Source organism: Littorina saxatilis, linkage group LG1, assembly GCF_037325665.1.
Source record: "Littorina saxatilis isolate snail1 linkage group LG1, US_GU_Lsax_2.0, whole genome shotgun sequence".
Classification (NCBI taxonomy): domain Eukaryota; kingdom Metazoa; phylum Mollusca; class Gastropoda; order Littorinimorpha; family Littorinidae; genus Littorina; species Littorina saxatilis.
In genome coordinates this window covers 59,307,759-59,329,269 of record NC_090245.1, presented here as the reverse complement: position 1 = coordinate 59,329,269, position 21,511 = coordinate 59,307,759, and the positions used below count along the sequence as shown (strand labels likewise).

The window sequence follows — 21,511 nt, the reverse complement described above, 5'->3', positions numbered from 1 at the left end:
CACTCTGTCGTTGTGGCAAGTAGTACTGTTATACGAACACTCTGTCGTTGTGGCAGGCAGTATTGCTATACGAATACTCTGTCGTTGTGGCAAGCAGTATTGTTATACGAACACTCTGTCGTTGTGGCAAGTAGTACTGTTATACGAATACGCTGTCGTTGTGGCAAGCAGTATTGTTATACGAATACTCTGTCGTTGTGGCAAGCAGTATTGTTATACGAATACTCTGTCGTTGTGGCAAGTAGTACTGTTATACGAATACTCTGTCGTTGTGGCAAGCACTGAATGTCAAACGACGCCAGACACACACACACACACACAGTTGTTTCCTCAAGGTAGTTCTTTTCAGTTGTCTTTCTCCGACATGGAACACGTTTTGAAGACAATACGACACTTGTACCTATGGTTTCTGTTCAAGTTGAAGTTAACGCTGTTTTCAAGTTACTCCGTAAACGCTTTCTCTCTACAGTTTTCTGAGCCCCTACAAAGACAAGTCTTCCTTAAAATAGGTTATGGTTGTCACAATAGGGATTATAATGACGTAATACACTATCTCGAATTGCGGGTAAAGTTAACTTTACAGTTTGCTTTTATCTCACAGCTCTACACTTCCACTTGCTAATTTCCTTTGCCCCTAACAACCGTTATCTGCTTGGAAGGCGGTCACGTGTGTAATGGGAATAACTTTTCCTCCGCCAGCTCTTTCTTTAATCACCACTCCTCCCCCCCCCCCCCCAATACCCCCTTAACTCTTTCCGATCCCTTTTTACACCTGTGTGTGCTCATGTGTCATTGATAGCGATTAACGGGAGACCCTAGCTGCTACCCATAATTATTACAACAGGTACTCGAACCTGGTAATCGGATGTGAAACATGCGCAAATAACTCTGAATACTTTACACATGTATGCAGAAGCCGCGCACACATCAGGGTTCTTACCACAGGATGAAGCAGCGAACAATTGTACAGCTCGTGTTTGTAGGATCAAATAGCAGGAGCAGAAGAAGAAGAAACAAGTCGCGTAAGGCGAAAATACAACATTTAGTCAAGCTGTCGAACTCACAGAATGAAACTGAACGCAATGCAATTTTTCAGCAAGACCGTATACTCGTAGCATCGTCAGTCCACCGCTTGTGGCAAAGGCAGTGAAATTGACAAGAAGAGCGGGGTAGTAGTTGCGCTGAGAAGGATAGCACGCTTTTCTGTACCTCTCTTCGTTTTAACTTTCTGAGCGTGTTTTTAATCCAAATATATCATATCTATATGTTTTTGGAATCAGGAACCGACAAGGAATAAGATGAAAGTGTTTTTAAATTGACTTCGAAAATTTAATTTTGATCATAATTTTTATATTTTTACTTTTCAGAGCTTGTTTTTAATCCAAATATAACATATTTATATGTTTTTGGAATCAGGAAATAATGAAGAATAAGATGAACGTAAATTTGGATCGTTTTTTAATTTTTTTGTTTTATTAATTTTCAGATTTTTAATGACCAAAGTCATTAATTAATTTTTAAGCCACCAAGCTGAAAATTAATGCAATACCAAAGTCTGGCCTTCGTCGAAGATTGCTTGGCCAAAATTTCAATCAATTTGATTGAAAAATGAGGGTGTGACAGTACCGCCTCAACTTTTACAAAAAAACGGATATGACGTCATGAAAGACATTTATCGAAAAAAAGAAAAACACGTCCGGGGATATCATTCCCAGGAACTCTCATGTCAAATTTCATAAAGATCGGTCCAGTAGTTTAGTCTGAATCGCTCTACACACACACACGCACAGACACACACAGACACACACACACACACACACACACACACACACACACACACACACATACACCACGACCCTCGTCTCGATTCCCCCTCTATGTTAAAACATTTAGTCAAAACTTGACTAAATGTAAAAACACGAAATGCGACTGTTGATGAATGTTTCAAAATAAGCAAGGGTCAATGAATGCTTTCAATGTGGAGATTTTATTTACGAAGTCACAAAACTGGAGATAAAAACAACAACACCAGCTACAACATCGTCTCTTCCGTTTTTAATTAAATGTTCATCTTCAACAGGCTACAGCAAAAGATGACAATAAAGTACCGTACACAAGTATAAACTCCACCTCTAGTAATGCCAGGCATGTGCCTTTGATAGGGACTTCATTATACATGATCTTTTACAAAAGCGTCCGTCATTCCTTTCAGCTCTGTTACGATCCTACATCGGATTACTTTTATTTTCGTTGAATTGGTACGTATGCACCTGAACTTGCCCAGAGAAGTCGTGTGTCGACATACGAAACTTTGGAAGTTTAACCCTACCACACAAATATAGCTCTGTCCACGTGAGAGGTGATTGGTGATGGAGGGTGGGGGTGGGGGTGGGGGCCGGGGGTGTTGCTGCAAATGTAGAAAGGACTCCATCCGTTGGAAGTTATAAAGTTATAAATTATGATTTTTTGTTCTTTGCAAATATAATTCGAAGATCAGCTTTTCAGAAAAAAAAATCATAATTTCAAGAAAACTAAAGCAATATCAAATCTGGAGGTTCAGAAGCCAGCTACTACATTGTTTGTCATGACCACCAAATATCAAAAACATCATGCGAGAGGTGTTGTCAATATTGTCAAAGTAAAGAATGTGTAGGTAATTTTCACACCTTTTAAAACCTGTATTTGATTAGATAATTAATTGTCTGCACATACATAACAGTTAAGGCACTTTATAACAATTCTACAAAAAAGAGCATTCAATGTCACACAGGTATACCAATTTACATAAAGAAATTAGGCAACTACAATTATTTGTGATTTTCCAACGATGTTGAACGATGATTTGGGTAGATGTGCCCCTTTAACACGCTTCCTGAAACCCTCTCTCTCCATCACTCAATCTCGACTTCATTCTTTCCCCCAACCCAAACCCCTCTTCCTTCGCCCTTATCCTTTGTCCAAACACAGATACACAAGCCAGCAGATACAGTGACAAACACCTGTCGCCAGAACTCGACGGAACAAAATAAGCTTATAGTCGCGTGTTCATATGTTCCAGAGTCAGGCAAATCTCCAACAAAACACAAAACGACAGACAACAAGAACACAACGTTGGTATGTTCAGCTAAACACAAAAAGCACCAGTCAACGGTTCAGTCGTAGAGAAAGTGTGCGAAAGGTGTGGGGTGATACAACGAATAATGTAACAAAAACGAATAATGTAACAATTGTTACATTATTCGTGGCGGATATAGCTTTTCCTTGAAATTGCTATCGAGATTTTCTCTATAAATATAATTCACTAGGAAACACTAGACTGATAATTATTGTGATGCACACAAATTCGTGCGTAATGATGCGAATGACCCTTCACCCAGTGAGGTCAAGAACAAAGGGTTTATAAGAGTGTCCAGGAGAAATTATTTTTGCTTTCTTACATTCGAGGTTTTTCTTATCGGGAGACTCCGGATATAAGAAACATTTTTCTCTTATCGGAGGAAAAACAAATGTGACCCTCCACCACGAAATGAGTCGCATGTCACCTCGCGCGGTTCTGCGCTAGTCTTAATATAAGTCCGGGGAGTGTCTGGTAACAGTGTGAGGGTCACCTTAGTCACAGGCTTATAACTCAAACAGTTTTCGCTCTTTTCTAAAACGGTTTCCACCACTGGATAGAGCATAAAAAACTCTTTATGAAAATGTAATAATATGAAAATCATGCAAAGGTGACATGCGACTCATTCCGTGGTGGAGGGTCACAAATGTCATCATAGTTTTGGAAATGCATTGCATTATATGCCCGCAGGCAGGTGCATGAATGAGTATGTGACAATGAATATTTATGTTTGTAAATGTCCGTGCGAATTAATATGTGTATTTTAATGTGTTATTCCCGACTTGGGTTTGGGACATAGCACATGGTGGCCGCCATTATTAGCCTCGGCTTTCCCATATGTGTGTGGGGCTTCAAACCTCCTTTTAAATCAAATACACGTGGAAAAAACACTTTTGGACAGGAATTAAGATAAGTGTCGTCGTGGTTTTGTTTGCATGTTTTGGGATGATTTTTTTCCCCCCGACATCGGGTCCAATCTTTTTTGTTCTGTAACTTGTTCTTTTCTTTGATTCTATGTTCCCAAACCTTTCTTCGTAACTAAAAATGTGTCTAGTTTCTAATGGAGTTCCATATCGATACACACCGACACATATTTTGCAAGCACAAGAAGAGTAATTGCTATCTGAGTGTAAATATTCAGAATTATGTACAATAACAATGAATAATTATACAAATTAGATTGTTGTTTGCTTTGTTAAGATAGAATTTTTGTTGATTGTTTTACCAATATTTTTGTTTGTTACAGGAATAGAATAAAAGGTCAATGAAATCTATTTCTCTAACACAATACGAGCTATGTTAAATCTGCACTATGGGATTTACCCATTCTAAGAACAGAATATTTATGGAATGTAGTACGAAGGCTACCACAAGGCAACAGTCTTAATCTTGTTTTGTTCATTAAACTGGTAATATTGTTTTTGTACAAGCTCGAAACCGAATTTATATTTCCAAAATAGTGCTGTAATAGGTTTGCCCACTGTGTTTTGTTAAGGATTATTCGGATCTGCAGGGAATTCATGAAAAACATTGTGTGTTGTTAACCCGTGATTTGTAAAAATGTAAAAACATTTTACAAATCACGTCGAACCTAAAACCGCGATTTGTAAAAATGTAAAAATGTAAAAATATCGCATTCCACAAAGTAATGCATGCCTTTTATTATTATTAATTTTTCTTGTTTAGAGCCTCTACGCTGAGAGGTGGGGTAGGTTTTAGATCCACATCCCATTTTGGTGCAATCCCATTTTGCCGCCGTCCCATTTTTTGCCCCATCCTATGTTCGCGACATTTCACAAGCCAAGAGAGAGAGAGAGAGAGAGAGAGAGAGAGAGAGAGACAGACAGACAGACAGACAGACAGACAGACAGACAGACAGACAGAGACAGAGACAGAGAGACAGAGAGAGAGAGACAGACAGAGACAGAGACAGAGAGAGACAGAGAGAGAGAGACACACACAGAGACAGAGACAGAGAGAGAGACAGAGAGAGACAGACAGACAGAGAGAGAGTGGGGGGGGGGGGGGGTGTGAGAAACATATATTTTAAAACCACCTCCGTCCAACTGACCATTTCTCAGTATTTCCACCTTCCAGAAAAGTGCTTGTAAAACTTAAACAGTTTATACGTTCAGACTCCAAGGTGTTAAAATCACGATACCTACTAGCCCTGCTTAGCGCCGGTGGGTGAAGCTCGAGTGGTGCCTGTGCAAACAACTTACGGATCCAGCTACTCTTGAGACAAACTCTCAGCTTACACCATCAAGACTCTTGGAGTGTTGTGACACGTGTGGATTGAGGTTGGCTTGACTGTCAAATCCACGGATTACACAAAATAAAATAAAATAAAATAAAATACAAAGTGGGCGGAGTAAGAAGTGAAAGGTAACTGTGTCTTGTCTGTCAGAGTTCTATATCTGCGGTCGCCCTGAATGAAGATATCTTCCTTGGTTGAAAAGCATTCTAATAACCCAATCCTTTCCATAAAAGAGTCCTTATTACTGTAAAGAATTAATCCACCTAACAACAACAACAACAACAACAACAACAACAACAACAACAACAACAACAACAGCAGCAGAAGCATCGACACATAATGAGCTGCCAGACAGACAGATTGATACTGAGAAGGGCAAATGGATGGACGGGCAGACAGACAGACAGACATACTTATGGAGACAGCCAGCTAGACAGACAGAGAAATATAACAAGAAAGGAAAACAAAATCGAACTACGAAATTTACCATGAATATATCACTGCCAAATAAGAAAACAAGCGCTTACCGTAGCTGCCCACAGGGCCGACAGGGATGGAGGTCAAGTCTGCGCGGCCAGTCCTGTCCGCTACTGCTGACTTGGACACAGCTGTGCGCAGAATGCTTTGGACCTCTTCCACTTGTGTTGAAGGTTTCCGATTGTACAGCAAGAAGTCCTGCACAGAGGTGACACACCTTAGTTGATGGTAATATAATGTCTTTATACGAACGTTCATCATCGATAGGATCTGAGTTTACCCGTCTCTTCGAAGGAAACTCAACAAAGACATAAGAAACCATGAAATAAGTGTAGGGAGAATTCCCCCCCCCCCCCCCTTGAACTGCCAAACAAGAAGTACTTCATAACCCCATTCCCTATCCCGATCCCTTCCCAACGCCAACCCCTCACACACCCCTCCCCCCCCCCCCCTTCCCCCTCGGCATTTGTCAGGAGACTGTGCCCTCTATTTGACGTGTTGCCTGTCTTAAGTATATACAGAAAAAAGAATATAAAACTTGTGTGAGTTTGTAATCTTTCCATCCCAATTTCCTGCTACATTGAACAATTTTGTCCATGCTGGAGTGGCCTGGAGAACCATATACAAAACTGCATTGCTGAAAATAATGTACGTGGATTCTCCCCTGAAAGACATGCGTCAGCCTCGTGTGGAATGTGACATTGCTTTCTTCACACCCCGCAAAGACCAGATAATTTTGCCACATACTCAGTGACTGGGCCCTAACAGAGTTTCACCCCCAGCAGCAGCAATGGCCAATGTTTGTCCACTTCACAAAAACATGTCAATCAGCGTGAAAGCTGGACACTCGACCCAAACTTACTCGCTCTGTGGTAATGTATACCTTGCAAATGTGTAGGTGACACATTGTAAGTGACAGGTATGGACCAACGGTGAAGTCATCTAAAGTACAGACCCTACTTGTACAAATACACCGATACTTCCGTCACAATGTTGACTTACCTTTTTCACAAAAGAGCTGAAAGAATGGCGCACAGTGTAAAGACAGCTACTCGCACCTCGGGGTTCGAACGGAATCAAGTGAAAATAATTATATACAATCCTCCACATGCAACACTGTTGAAAACGTTTGGAAAGGCAAGCCTCGCCTCAAAACTTGGTCTAAATTTTTAGCTAAATTTTAGTCACTTGTGTACGATTCATTTACACGTTAATTTGGTCTTCCATTTTTACATTTAGTTAAAGTGTAACTAAACAGACATTTTGAAGTGTCAGCTTTACTGAATTGCTTTATGTTTTGTCCAAGTATAGACCTGTAGAAGCGATACTGGACGATTTTTCCAACGTTTACTGTGTTTTCTGATTTACTACGATTTTTTAAAAGTGCTGAACCCATTTCAGATTTACCTGCTTATCTGTTCTTGATTTGATACTTCCAAAGAACAAGTGGTACTTTGAGTTCCGGTTTTATGTTTTAACCAATCAGAATTTGGTTCCTAAATAAAATCGTCTGCTGCCTGTCCCAGCAGAGTCGGCAACAAGCACTGCTTGCCACATGTGTGATGTTACCAACAGAAATAGCCATAAATTGGGCAAGGTAGCAATGTAAATGAATTGGATCTAACTAATGTGCTTGTACTGCATCTCTGGCCTTTGAATTCACTCCAAATGTACTGGCTCAGCGTGAGAGGCAACATCCTGTCGAAGTCGTAAGCACGAGGCTGACTGGGAGATTATTATTCGAAGAGCATGCTGAAACAGATTGTAAGTACAATATTTTACATGTTCTCGACATTTCTGTTGATCTTTCCTTAACTTTAATTTTTTCCTTGATTTAAATCCCTAGGGCTTGTATTTTCATTTGTGATACTAAGCACGTATCTTTACCACAGTATCTGATCACTTCACACTTGAATTTTGGAATGATGAAGTGGAATTATTTCTGGATCTAATTTATTCCTTGTTCCCCCCCTCTCGATTCCTTTTTTCGCCACATATGTATTGTCGTGTAAGGGGGTAGATGCGTGTACTGGCTGATTTTTTGATTTTTTTTACTTCGGTCAGATACAGATGATTGAAAAAAAACTTGTCAAGGATTTCAGAATTTAATAGATCTGTTCGAAGTTTTTACGGGATGGGTCCTGTTACAATATAGACTGAATGTGCGCAAGATGAACTTTTGATTAAACATACACACACAAATGAATCTCTTGATTTTGTTATACGGCGAATGTCCAGTTCCCACCACCACGTCTGTGGTATGTTTTTATACTGTTTGATTGAATAGACTGACGTGCATTCTCTCGCAAATGTGTGCGCGCGTGTGTGTTTGTCTGTGCCTCAGACTTATTAATCAAAGACGATGTTGCACATTGCAGATCTATGCGACAGGAGCAAGTGGACAAGACAGCTACATTTGTCTGAGCGAAGATCCAACGGAAGCTCTTTTAGCCGAAGACAGCGAGCCTGGGTGCATGCATGCAAGCTTCTATCATGTTCGTGTGAGTGCTGCAGGGCTATTAGACGCCTTTTCATTATTCTTGATTTGGAGATCCATGCAGGGTATTAGAAAGTGCAGAATATACACGTTTGAACAAATACGATGTGTGTTTGCTCTGAAAAAAAGAAAAAACGCAACAAACAAACATTGTATTTGTTTAAAGTATCACAAATATTTATTACCTGTATCTGCATGTTTTGATAATGATGAAGGGTAAATTACTTTGACGTGTGCTTTTTTTTTAACCACACTGATAACGAATGATAGAAACACAGACACACTTAATAACATATCCACAAAAATTGTAACAATAAATGTAAGCTGAACAATGCCTGCAACACATTTCAGGCCTCAGAAGTAAGTAATTATGAGATTCAGACAGAGAGAGAAAGCCCAACACGAAACCAGTTGTGACATTTTTTATTTCATTATGTAATATTAAAAACACGACAACAACGTATTTCCTGTACTTAGTTTCGTGCAATTATGGATTGCAAAGTATGTCTAATTGAGTGGCATAAAGAGGCACAGTTGCATGAAAAACCAACTCGGATCTTGACTAGGATCAGGATTTTACATGGACACAACCTAGAATTTAACATCCTGGGGGGAGGGGGGTACTGCGCCTTTCACATCAAGATGTAAAGATCTATTTTAAATAATACTTATTAGAAGGGAACAAAATCAAACAAACTACAACAATCGTTCTGAGGGGAGAGAATTACCTCTTCCGAAGAAATTACCTCCCTTGCTTTTCTTGTCGTGACTTATGTAGAGTAAAGTGAATAGAAAGTGAATCAGTCAGTAACAAAAAAAACCACAACATTTCTTAAGATCAATGAGGAGTCTTGAAGTATTTGTCAATGTTAATCTTGTATGCATAACAAACAATATATTACGGATTGATAATTAAAGAAAATCGTCTCTTCTACAGGGTTGACCCCCCTAAAAAGGACACCCACAACCATACAAATTACTTCTGCATCTGTTGAACCAATTATTTTATATATGGTATTCATTATCTTCAGTTTATGTTCTGCCTTTCCAGTAAGTGGCAATTTTGTAAATTGAATGGTCTGACTTTTGTGCAATTTTAATTTTTTTCTCCAAATTCGGGGGTCGACTAAACAGAACGAGTTTTGACATTGAGCGGTAGCCATTTTTACCTAATTTAAACCCTTCAGGCTTTTACCTTTTTGATTATTTTGATTGTCTGAGTATGTAAAAACATCCCCTTCAACCCCCAGGCTATCGATGACCTGAAGAAAGCATGCAGTTACAGCTAGGTTCAGGGCAATCCTCAGACACGAAAGCGTTGGTGTCATTGGTGATGCAAAAGTTAGATAATTCAACCTACAAATTTGCCACTTTGTGAACTGCACATGCATAAAATCAAGTTTAAGTATGCTGAATATGAAGTTATCCAGTCAATTGGTGTAGAAGTTATAGCATTTCTGTCAGTTAACAGTATTTAAAATCTCTAAAGTAAAATCTGACATATTCGAAAGTTTTGCATAAACACCCAGACAATTTTTACGATATTCTCCTAAGCTTCTCCACTTCTCAGCCCTGTCTTGGAAATGAATTCGAATAAGGCAGTCAAAATAACTTAGTTTGGAGCACCCATCAATCAGAATAAGCATTAACTTTTGACACAGGAAATATCTTCTACCGAAAGCTCTCCTGGTTTTATTCTACATTTTTCCTGCATAATGGTAAAAAATTTAACAATAAATCTAAACAACGAAGTGACTGTGGTAAGATGAACAAAGTTAAAAAACAAAGGATTACTGTAAATGGTTTACGAATCGAAATCTAAACAAGTTTTAATGATAAGTAAAATGATAAAAAAAATAAAATAAAAAAAAGCTAACGTCCTCGCATTTGTCCAGAATTATTCCATGTTTAACATGGGAACAGAGGTATAATTGGTCTAAAGAATTTATCTGTATGCAATGCCCGCTATAGGTGAAAGACTTTTGTGGAAGCCATGGAAGAATGCATCGCTGTTGTGCTGGTTCAGCTTGAGGTCCTGTCCTAGCGAATATCCTGCACACACAAAAACACGACTTTTTAAGCCACTTATGTTGCATTCCGTGACATAGCTTTGTTAAAACTGTGTGCCTGATAATAATGACAGATTTTGTTGATATACATTTTTTTTTTAAACACCCCATATAATATTGTTTGACAATCTCTTTCAACATAGTTTACGAATCACCAATGTGTATACAAACGCAAATAACCCACAGGTCAATAAATTACTTTCCAGAGAGAGAGAGAGAGAGAGAGAGAGAGAGAGAGAGAGAGAGAGAGAGAGAGAGAGAGAGAGAGAGAGAGATCAAAACTAGAAAATGTGTGCTATATAAAACAAGGATAATCACTGTCAAATCTTTGCTTGTACCTGCATGGTGTTTACTGCGCTATATACACAACCTGTTTTATTTCATTTATTTATTTAATTTTTTTTTTTTTTTGGGGGGGGGGGATGTTTTGTGATGAGGGTTTTTTCAAAGCCTTTACTGCTTTAGTCATTGAATCCACCCGACTTCGATTTATTGTTCAGTGATGGGTAATTGTGTGACCAACTATGTAAGTTAGTGATTGTTCTGACTTCATACAATGAAATTGCATTAATTTTATAAGTGTATGTGTGTGTGTTTCAGGCAAAAGCTGATATTACAGTCCTAGTTGTATGCAGTACCTCTGCTTCTTCGTTCAGGAATCAAAGTATACAATCTAAACCGATTATTTTGTTCAATAATGTTCAGCTTACCATCCCGAAGAAGGCAGTAACGTGCCGAGATATTGATTATAGATATTAAGTACCTAACCTGGTTACTGGTGTGTTTTCTTTTTATTTCAATAATGTAAATGTGTGACACCTTGCAGGGTACTTGATGTTCAGAGCAATTTTTCTGGCAAAAGACCTTTTATGGATCAAAGAAAACTTTTGTCGTGGTGCACAAGTCAATCAATTTGGTTGATAAATAATTTGTGCTGCATTTTCCCTGGTTCCAAAACGTAGTATGTATTACCACATGTCCTTACCTGTCATTGGCATCACATGATTCTCTGCAAGCAGTCTTTTGTGGAAATACCAGGCATGAAAACTGATAAAGGAAAAAACAATACTGAAAACAAAATTCGAAGGCGCATAGCGCCAAGTTTCGCCGGCGCGTAGCGCCAAGTTTCGCAGGCGCGAAGCGCCAAGACTTCTAGGGGGGTCCGTGGGCATGCCCCCCCCGGAATTTTTTTTTTTCAAGGGTGCAATTTGGTGCAATCTGGGGCTATCTGAGCCTTAAAATTGGATTCAAACATGGCCCCAAAACTATTTTACTATAACTATGACTAGGAAAAAAAAAAAAAAAAAAAAAAAAAAAAAAATTTAAAAAAAAAAATTAAAAAAATTAAAAAATTTAAAAAAAATTTTAAAAAAGGAAAAATACGGAAAATTAAAAAAAATACGGTTTATTCTTTTCAGAAATACGGAAAATACGGAGAATTTTCATGCCTGAATACGTTATTTAACACTTGCACTTATCAGGGCCGGACTACCGGGGGGGTTATGGGGGTTGCGCAACCCCCCCCCCCCCCCCTAGCCTAAACATGTACCTTACTTATTTAATTTTTTTTTTATTATTGCTTATTTTATGCCGTTTCATGCAAGGAGCGACCATTTTTCTATCTCAGAATATGACCTACACGTCAGCTTCAGGGGGGGGGGGGGGGGGTGGGTTCTAGGGTTTCCGGACCCCCCCCCAGCCAAAAAATAAAAATATTGAATGAGGTAATATGCATTTCTTTATTTTACATTGAGTTTCAATTTTTGGGGTATTAATCAGTGACAAAATCTGCTGCCTGAAACTGGTAATGATCATCCTCAGAATGCACCAGATTGCACCATTTTGCATCCTTTTTTTCAAAATGTTCCGGGGGGGGCATGCCCCCGGACCCCCCTAGCAAGCTAGGCGCTTCGCGCCGTCGGCTCGGCGCTTCGCGCCTTCACACCCATATCTTCACAATATACTTTTGAAAAAAACCAGTCATAAAATGAACTGATCCGCCCCTGCCGCCAGGGGGGACATCCCCCTGGGCCACCACTGGCAACCCCCCCCCCCTCCTCTTCGCCTAGTCCGGCCCTGCTTATAGTAGGGCTGATGGGGTCTATGTCGACCAAAAGAGTGGTATTCTCTGTAGGTCGAGTTCCTGTAGGTGGATTCCCTCTATACCTAAGACTTTAAAATTGGCAATCTAGTATACAGGGAATCCCACAGGGTGCAGTTTTTCAATAAAACTTGCAAACCATACTCGAATTTCTAAGAAATATAAAAAAAAAGATCGAAAAACATCAAATTCTAACGATGTCGCTAAGCATCGCGTGACTTTCATTGATATTAGCAAAACGCTACAGGAACTACACCCTGTGGTATTCCCTGTATACAAGATTGCCAATTTTAAAGTCTTAGGTATACAGAGAATCCACCTACAGGAACTCGACCTACAGTGAATCCCATTCTTTTGGTCGACATAGACCCCATCAGCTATAGTAGGTGGCTGTGGAACGGTAGACATGCAACGACAACGAACAACAAAAGACAAAGTGTGGAGAACACTCATTTTTCTTAACATACGCTAAGTTTCTTTGAGAATGCTCCAAGTGAAAATCAGGGGTTCCTAGGCCTGATATCACAATTAAACAGCTTCTTCTCAGAATCAGGAGGGAAAAAAACGAGATGTCGTGACAAGAACAGACAGCAGCAGCAGCAACAACAACATTGCTAAATCGTCGCTTTAACAAAATTTCATGTTTAGTATCGCAGACAAAGCACGGCTACTGATCCGACCAAAGCCACACTTCATGCACGATGGGCACATTGTTATGGCCAGCTTGTTAACGTGAGCATTGTGTATGTTTTACATAGAATTGAATGTGTTTGTCGTTGTGTCTGTCATCTATCCTAGTCGTTTGATTTAGAATAAAGCAAACTTATTACAATGACGATTTTCTTCGGTTTTTGATGAAGGATTGGCATATTTTCCTATTTTCCAACTCTGCCACCATACACTGGCCGTTTAGGTCTGCATGTCGACCACATGGTGTGTGATCAGATTTTTCGGACATGTTCACAATGCTTACATGACCACCAAATGGAAAATCAGTTTGTATTTGTTATGTTTTTGTGTAAGCACAATCTTCATACAAGTAAACAGAAACAGTTTTGTTGCAAACAGAGCCTTCATAAGAAAAAATGCTTCTAAGTCCAAATACATAGCCCCTAACCTTGTTCGTATTGCGTAAAATATACCCATAAATTCTGGACATCATATTTTTATTTTTTTCACAACAATGAAACCAAACTTTGGCATATGTTTTAGCAATATATTCACAATAAAACCTATGAGTTTGAAGGCTGCATCTTGTTTTGTTTATTTTTGAGAATTTTTTTGCAAACCCATGCAAATGGCCAGTTTCTGGGGAGTGACTGGGGAGATAATGGCCAGTTAATAAGTAAACTAATGTCAGAAGTAGGTATTTACCTTGTTTGCCTTCGCGTTCTTGATAGCCCGCTGCAGCATTTGTATCACTTCCCTTGACATTCAAAACGCCAATGTATTTCTGAAAGGAAAATAAAGATATTGACCGAAACATCACACAAGTGGTATATCATGCTAGGGTTTGTTTACAGTGCCTGTTCTACGACCACATCTGATTGTAATTTAAATAAAGAAAAACTGTATCCATTTATTACTTCTCTATTTGTGTGTGTTTGTGTGTGTGCAGGGGCGGATCACATCATTTTTAAGGGGGAGATTCCAAATTTCTTTCAGGGACAATTTGACGACGCGAAGCGTTTAGTTGAAGACGCGAAGCGTTCAACCTCCTTGGGGGGGGGGGGGGGGGGGGGGTCCGACAAATGTTGATAAAAACAAGGAAAATGGATCAATCCGAGCCAAGAAACATCCCCTAATACACCTTCCAAAAAAGTAAATATATTAAGAAGAAAAATTTGAATCACAACAAGGACAACTGATAGATCTGGCGCAACCTGAGCAAACTAATTAGCCAACTTCTTTCCAAAATCGTCACTTAGAATACAAAGGCCGGATCCGCCCAGTGTGTGTGTGTGTGTGTGTGTGACCGATGACCTTCTCTAAATTCTTATCGTTGCGTTTGCATGGTAATAAAGTTTTAATACTGGATATGCCCATGAAAAAATATCATTTCTTGTTCATGTCATTGTGTGTGTGTGGCCAGGACCGTGACTTCTGCTTGCCTCGACGTCTTCAGAAAAGACACAAAATGCCAGCAGGCGTATGTTCTTGGAGCACTCAGTATGCCGTCATCTGCAAACAAATAAATACAAATTATTCAATTGTGTAAATAAAGAACAATCATTTTAATATTACAACAAAAAAATTCATATAACTGTAGTCTTCACCAGAGACATCCACTACACTATCTTTAAATAAAACTGCCGTAAAAAAATTAAATACTATAAAACTTACCCCCACTCAGATCTATTTGGGATTATTCAAGTTTCAACCATGAAACGATGCCGGTTTGGACAGATCTGCTAGTTTGCCGCTGAAACTGAAATCAAAGGCGATCTTCAGAACTATTTCTAATCTTGTATTTGTGATTAATATAAAATACTGATCTTCCCAATAGAAGCTGATGTGTATACACATGACCAGGACAAGGTATTTTGTTACAGGGCATTTACGCAGACGTCGCAGTTCAAAATATCGTTTTAGATCTGATTTTGTACACCAGCCTGTGTGATTCAGAATCGTCTGCCCTTTTTCGGTTTAACATTTTATGGACGATTCCTATGACGTATGAGACTGCTCAATCATAACTAATGACAAATTCAGAAACAGATGATGGTTTCAAGTAGACTACAGTAATGATTCGTTAAAAATGTCAAGCCACTCGTCGATCATTCACACTCAAAGAACCCAAGCCAAATCTGCTCTGGTTCCGAGCAGCTTTTTCCAACTGAGACCCTAATTGTTACGCATCTGCCGCGAAAAGATAGACCACAAACAAGCGGCACTGTACCATGCTTTCGTTTATGTTGCTAAACAGATTAAATGTGCATTGTAAATGTGCTTACAGCAAAGAAATGCATCCTTACTTACCACAAAAATACTGGTACCACATTCATCGCACTTGTGTCTTCTTACCAAAACCAATCGATATGTTTGTTTACGATGTATTGGTAATTACTAACCGTTAACTATTTTTCAAAAATCTGAAATGACTTTTAAGAATCAAAGAAAGATTCGCTAAAACGGTTGACTTCAGAAAATAAGCAATATTTTTCTGAACCATGAAATAAAAATCGAAAACTCCGTTTGATCTTTTATTTTGGTAGATTGATGACAACAGCCGGAACTGAAAGTACCAGAACCAAAAATTAAGGGCATTAATCAGGTAAACTAAGAAGATTGTCGTTCCTGGCGCGCACTTCACATGTCCGTCAAACAGTGTCCGAGTGAGAGAAAAAATTTTTTTTTTCGCAGTTCGACAGTATATGAGGCCCTTCTTCATATCAAAGTGTAAAGGTTGCTGAACGACGTTTTTCCTTTTTGCTTGTTTAGTTACACTTTAAGTTTTGACTAAATGTTTTAACATAGCGAGGGAATCGAGACGAGGGTCGTCGTGTGTGTGTGTGTGTGTGTGTGTGTGTGTGTGTGTGTGTGTGTGTGTGTGTGTGTGTGTGTGTGTGTGTGTGTGTGCGTGCGTGCATGCGTGCGTGTGTGTGTGTAGAACGATTCAGACCAAACTACTGGACCGATCTTTATGAAATTTGACATGAGAGTTCCTGGGAATGATATCCCCGGACTTTTTTTCTTTTTTTCGATAAATACCTTTGATGACGTCATATCCGGCTTTTTGTAAAAGTTGAGGCGGCACTGTCACACCCTCATTTTTCGATCAATTTGATTGAAATTTTGGCCAAGCAATCTTCGACAAAGGCCGGACTTGGCTTGGTGGCTTAAAAATTAATTAATGACTTTGGTCATTAAAAATCTGAAAATTGTAAACAAAAAAAAGGTTTTTATAAAACGATCCAAATTTACGTTCATCTTATTCTTCATCATTTTCTGATTCCAAAAACATATAAATATGTTATATTTGGATTAAAAACAAGCTCTGAAAATTAAAAAATATAAAAATTATGATCAAAATTAAATTTTCGAAATCAATTTAAAAACACTTTCATCTTATTCCTTGTACGTTCCTGATTCCAAAAACATATAGATATGATATGTTTGGATTAAAAACACACTCGGAAAGTTAAAACGAAGAGAGGTACAGAAAAGCGTGCTATCCTTCTCAGGGCAACTACTACCCCGCTCTTCTTGTCAATTTCCCTGCCTTTGCCACGAGCGGTGGACTTACGATGCTACGAGTATACGGTCTTGCTGAAAAATTGCATTGCGTTCAGTTTCATTCTGTGAGTTCGACAGCTTGACTAAATGTTGTATTTTCGCCTTACGCGACTTGTTTTTTCTTGGATACGACCTGACGCGTTCTCGAAGAGGAGTGGAAGGTTTACAGAATAGTGCAATTGCAGTATACAATGGGAATGCAACCGCACCATTCTGAGTGGTGACTTGCGGAAAGTGTGCAGAATATTTAGTGGGCTTAGTTGCCATATCTGTAATCGGATTGACCGATTAGTGTTCAATACTCTGAGGGTGTTTTACTAGACGAACAAGTTAGTCGGGAGATATTCAACGCATCATGCAAATTCTCTGCAGTGTGTGTGCGTGTGTGTGTGTGTGTGTGTATATGTGTGTGTGTGTGTGTGTGCGCGTGTGTGTGTGTGTGTGTGTGTTCGTGTGTGTGGGTGGGGGGTGGGTGGGTGTGGGCGAGCGCAAAGACACAGAATTGGTTAATTGATTGATACATGATTTAATTGATTGATTGATTTATCTGTAATACTTATAAGGATAAACGTTTAAGCCACAGCCTAGTCTTGCAACCTGTCCTTACTACATTTAAAACCCAAAATGTGTATTACATCAGACATACAGATACAAAACACAGACAGACAGACCGACAGACACACAAACACACACAGATCCACCCAGACACAAGCAGACTGTCACAGACACAGACATACACACAGACAGACACACAGACACTCACACGCACACACACACACACACACACACACATACAAACACTCACACACATACAAACACTCCCACACAACCACACACACACACACACACACACACACACACACACACACACACACACACTCACACACACAAACACGTACCTACAGACGCACGCTCGCACGGCCGCATCACAGGCGCACACACTCACACATACACACGCAAACACTCACTCACTCACTGACTCACTCAGGCACGCACGCACGCACGCACGTACACACACACACACACACACACACACACACACACACACACACACACACACACACACGCACTTATGTATGCAAATATACACACACATATACGCGTCCTCACACGGGTACACTGAGACACGATTACAGAAACACAGTGACATAGACAATCAAACAGAGATGCGCTCGATTAATTTTCAGAACTGAGGGAGAGAAAATTTACACAAAAAGTGAGAGAGAGAGAGAAAGAGAGAGAGAGAGAGAGAGAGAGAGAGAGAGAGAGAGAGAGAGAGAGAGAGAGAGAGAGAGAGAGAGAGAGAAGCATCACACAGACACACTCGCATGCTCTCACACACACACGCGCAGGCACATACACACACAAGCACGCGCGCACGCACGCACACGCACGCACGCACACACACACTGTGAAAGAAATCACGAATAACATTGACAGGCAAAGTTGATAGTGATAGCCTCCACGCTTGGAGAGCGCTAACCAGGGATAGCAGAGTGACGTAGAAAATTGTGTGGCGCACGGATTGTAAATTCAACTCACTCACCGAGAGAGTTGACTTTGTAAATCGCAACGAAGTTAGCGTTGCACTTAACCACTGTCCAGCGACAGGGAGGGGTTGTCACGAGAATCGACCGGGAGAAAGGAAGCCCGAGTAGAGCACTTAACAGGTAAATGGAATAAGCATTTGAGTATCGTTAATGTTTATCGCATAAGTTGAATCGACTAACACTGTAACTTTAAACATAGCAGACAGATATCTAAGACAAGATGTCCGCTATTTATGTTGTGCAGTGCGTCGTATAACCGGTCAGACAGGAAGGTAGCGACCAGATGACGGCACCAATGATCTGAGAAGTCGCCGTAATTATCTTACCTATTGGCTCGCCTAGCGGAGATTCGACGGAATTTATAGACGCTAGAGCACGGTTATTTTGTGTCCGTATAGTTGGACCCTAGAGGTCACTGGGCGATAGTTACTGCGTAGACCGAGGTCGCCAGTAAAAGGATTTCGTAGTAAATACATTTCCTAGTGTACGGCTATAGAAGTTGTGTGATTCTGTGTAGGACCAGAATTAAAATAGGTCTACAAGAACTTGATTACTTAAGAGATACAGAATATTTAGTGGACAGAGTAGACGGTGATTTTTGACTATACAAGAGCCGTGAGTCGTTACTCCAATTTTATTGTATGGATGTGAAGTATGGGGTTTTGGTTCCTGTGAACTTGCTACTAAACTTCAATTGCGTTTTTATAAAATTGTTTTCAAACTAATAAAATCAACTCCAAATGCTATGATATTTGGTGAACTTGGAAGATATCCACTAGATGTTAATATGAAATGTAGAATGCTTTGCTATTGGTATAAACTGATTAGTCCTATTCATAAAAATAAATTTTCAAGTATTGTGTATTGCTTTACTTATAAATTGTATATCAACAAGATGATTGAATCCAAGTACTTATGTTTCATTGAAAAAACCTTAAATGAAATTGGTCTCTCTGGCCTTTGGACTTCTCAAGAAAATATTCAATACTCAAGCACATGGTTTAAAAAGAAAGTAAAAAGAAGCTTGTATGACCAGTATATCCATAAATGGTTTACAGAAATTGGAACAAAAAATATGTTTTGGAATTATCGAATGTTCAAAGATATTTTTGCATGTGAAGACTACGTCACACACCTGCCATATCAGCAATGTGTTTCAATGATGAAGTTTAGAACATTAAACAACAATTTGCCTGTACAGAAAGAACGTTATCTTAACATCCCGAGGTCAGAAAGAACTTGCACCAAATGTGTATCGCATGACATAGGTGATGAATTCCATTATTTATTTGTCTGTGATTTTTTCAAAGAAGAAAGAGCTGAGTTGTTACCACCTTACTATTGGAAAAAACCTAATGCACTTAAATTTAAAAAGTTGTTTGCTACTAAGAAAAAGAAATTGCTAAAGAATATTTTGGACTTTATTAATAGAATTTGTAACAGTTTTTCATAATTTTTTTATTATTTTTTTATTTTTTTAATTTATTTATTATATTAGCATATATCATGATTGTATTGATTGTATTTATTGTTCAAAATGCCCCCATGGGTTATGGACTAATACAACTTGAACTTGAACTTGAACTTGTTACACTTAAAATAGATATCGTGCGCCTATGAGGTTACGGACTGGTTGTATTTCTTTACCTGATTGAAGAGTAGAGAGTTTTGATAGCGCAATTGTACGAGATTGTCATCTCTAGTTGTTTTTGCTACAAAACTGTGAGTACCGAATTTTTTGAGTATCTAACCTTTATGTTCATGATTGTGTGTATTTGTGTGTATGCTGTCATAACTGATTAATACAGTGGAGGGAACTTACATTTGGAGTTGTGTTTGATTCCTGTATGACAGCGTACTAGCGCATTTGCATTCATTCACACACACATACACATACACACACACACACACACACACACGCACACGCACACACACACACACACACACACACACACACGGAGGCTTAAGCCACATGTCACATCAGTGTTGGCTAGTTTGTTCTTGGACAGCTCTCCACCGCTGACAATGCTAGCACCACCGTCATCTGCACCACCACCACTGCAATCATTCAGTCCTACGTCTTTTAACTCTTCAGTTTCATGTAAAATCGGAAGTCTTTCTACTCTCTTTTTATTCTTTTTCTGTGTCACTTTCCGTATTGCGTCTTATCAACAGTAGATCATCTAACATAACATATGTGTAGTTGTCTCCTTATTCATTTTGTCAAATACTGCGTGCTGGCAATTTCGTATTTGTGTCAAGCGACAACCAGTCGGAATGCGGCACACTTCATTAAGTAGCATGTTTCTGCATTAATAAACTCACTAAGCAAGAGGGGAAGAAGCGGGGGGAGGTTGGTGGGGGGGGGGAGATGGTGGAGGTGGTGGTGGTATTCCGCGTTATACAAGCTCTTCTTTTTGAGCAAACTTTGTGTGGACGCGGAACTGAAGCTCTCAAGCTAGAAACGCATTTTAGAACTTCTCAGTTTTACTAAACGCGCTGTTTATGCCAAATTAAAAGGTGAAGTTTGATATCTGACATTAGACAGGTTTCTGGTATTTGCTGAAGAGGGTCTAAGAGACAAAGACAGGCAGGCAGACACACACCCACACACCTGCGCCTACAAACATACACACACACACACACACACACACACACACACACACACACACACACACACACACACACACACACACACACACACGTTTAGTTATAGAAATGAAAATGGAAAAAAATGGAAATATCTCCCAACCTAGGAGGGCCCGGTAGCTCAGTTGGTAGAGCACTGGACTTGTGATCGAAAGGTCGCAGGTTCGAATTCGGGCCGGGACGGACACGGGTCAACTTTATGTGCAGACCCAGAGACGGAAGCCATGTCCCACCCCCGTGTCATCACAATGGCACGTAAAAGACCTTGGTCATTCTGCCATAAGTGCAGGTGGCTGAATACACCTAAACACGCAGACACCTGGGTAGCGCGACTCCGTTGCTGCTAGCTTTCCACTGGGAGGAAGCGACCCGAATTTCCCAGCGATGGGACAATAAAGTAATGAGAAATGAGAAATGAGAAATGAGAAATTTTGCCAGACGCGCACTTGCTTGAACATATTCAAAGGATAATTCAAACAGGTACCCGAGCTCTTTCAGAACTGTTGTTACGCTACCCTAATATTATCGCATCGTGGAGCACATAATAGCATTAGGATTGC

General features: G+C 39.6%; 1 protein-coding gene and 2 long non-coding RNA genes across 4 annotated transcripts in view; 1 reads left to right on the top strand and 2 right to left on the bottom strand.

Annotated features, from left to right (window-relative positions):
- Positions 1 to 6,122, bottom strand: part of LOC138975540 (uncharacterized) — a 40,044-nt gene extending 33,922 nt beyond the window's left edge. Inside the window, exon 1 of the mRNA XM_070348260.1 lies at positions 5,900 to 6,122. Within this exon, the coding sequence (XP_070204361.1) occupies positions 5,900 to 6,110 (211 nt within the window). The 5' untranslated portion in view covers positions 6,111 to 6,122. The remainder of the gene's footprint in view (positions 1 to 5,899) is intronic.
- Positions 6,123 to 7,088: 966 nt separating this feature from the next.
- On the top strand, positions 7,089 to 12,020 carry LOC138975529 (uncharacterized). The gene is made up of 3 exons (XR_011458672.1): positions 7,089 to 7,613; positions 8,228 to 8,350; positions 11,016 to 12,020. It is a non-coding gene; the product is annotated as an uncharacterized lncRNA (long non-coding RNA).
- On the bottom strand, positions 9,909 to 15,707 carry LOC138975520 (uncharacterized). 2 transcript variants are annotated; one of them, XR_011458669.1, is made up of 6 exons: positions 15,496 to 15,707; positions 14,860 to 14,944; positions 14,628 to 14,697; positions 13,891 to 13,969; positions 11,401 to 11,462; positions 9,909 to 10,398 (listed from the first exon to the last, which is right to left on the bottom strand). It is a non-coding gene; the product is annotated as an uncharacterized lncRNA (long non-coding RNA). The 2 variants fall into 2 exon arrangements; XR_011458667.1 differs by having other exon boundaries at positions 13,891 to 14,697.
- Positions 15,708 to 21,511: the final 5,804 nt, after the last annotated feature.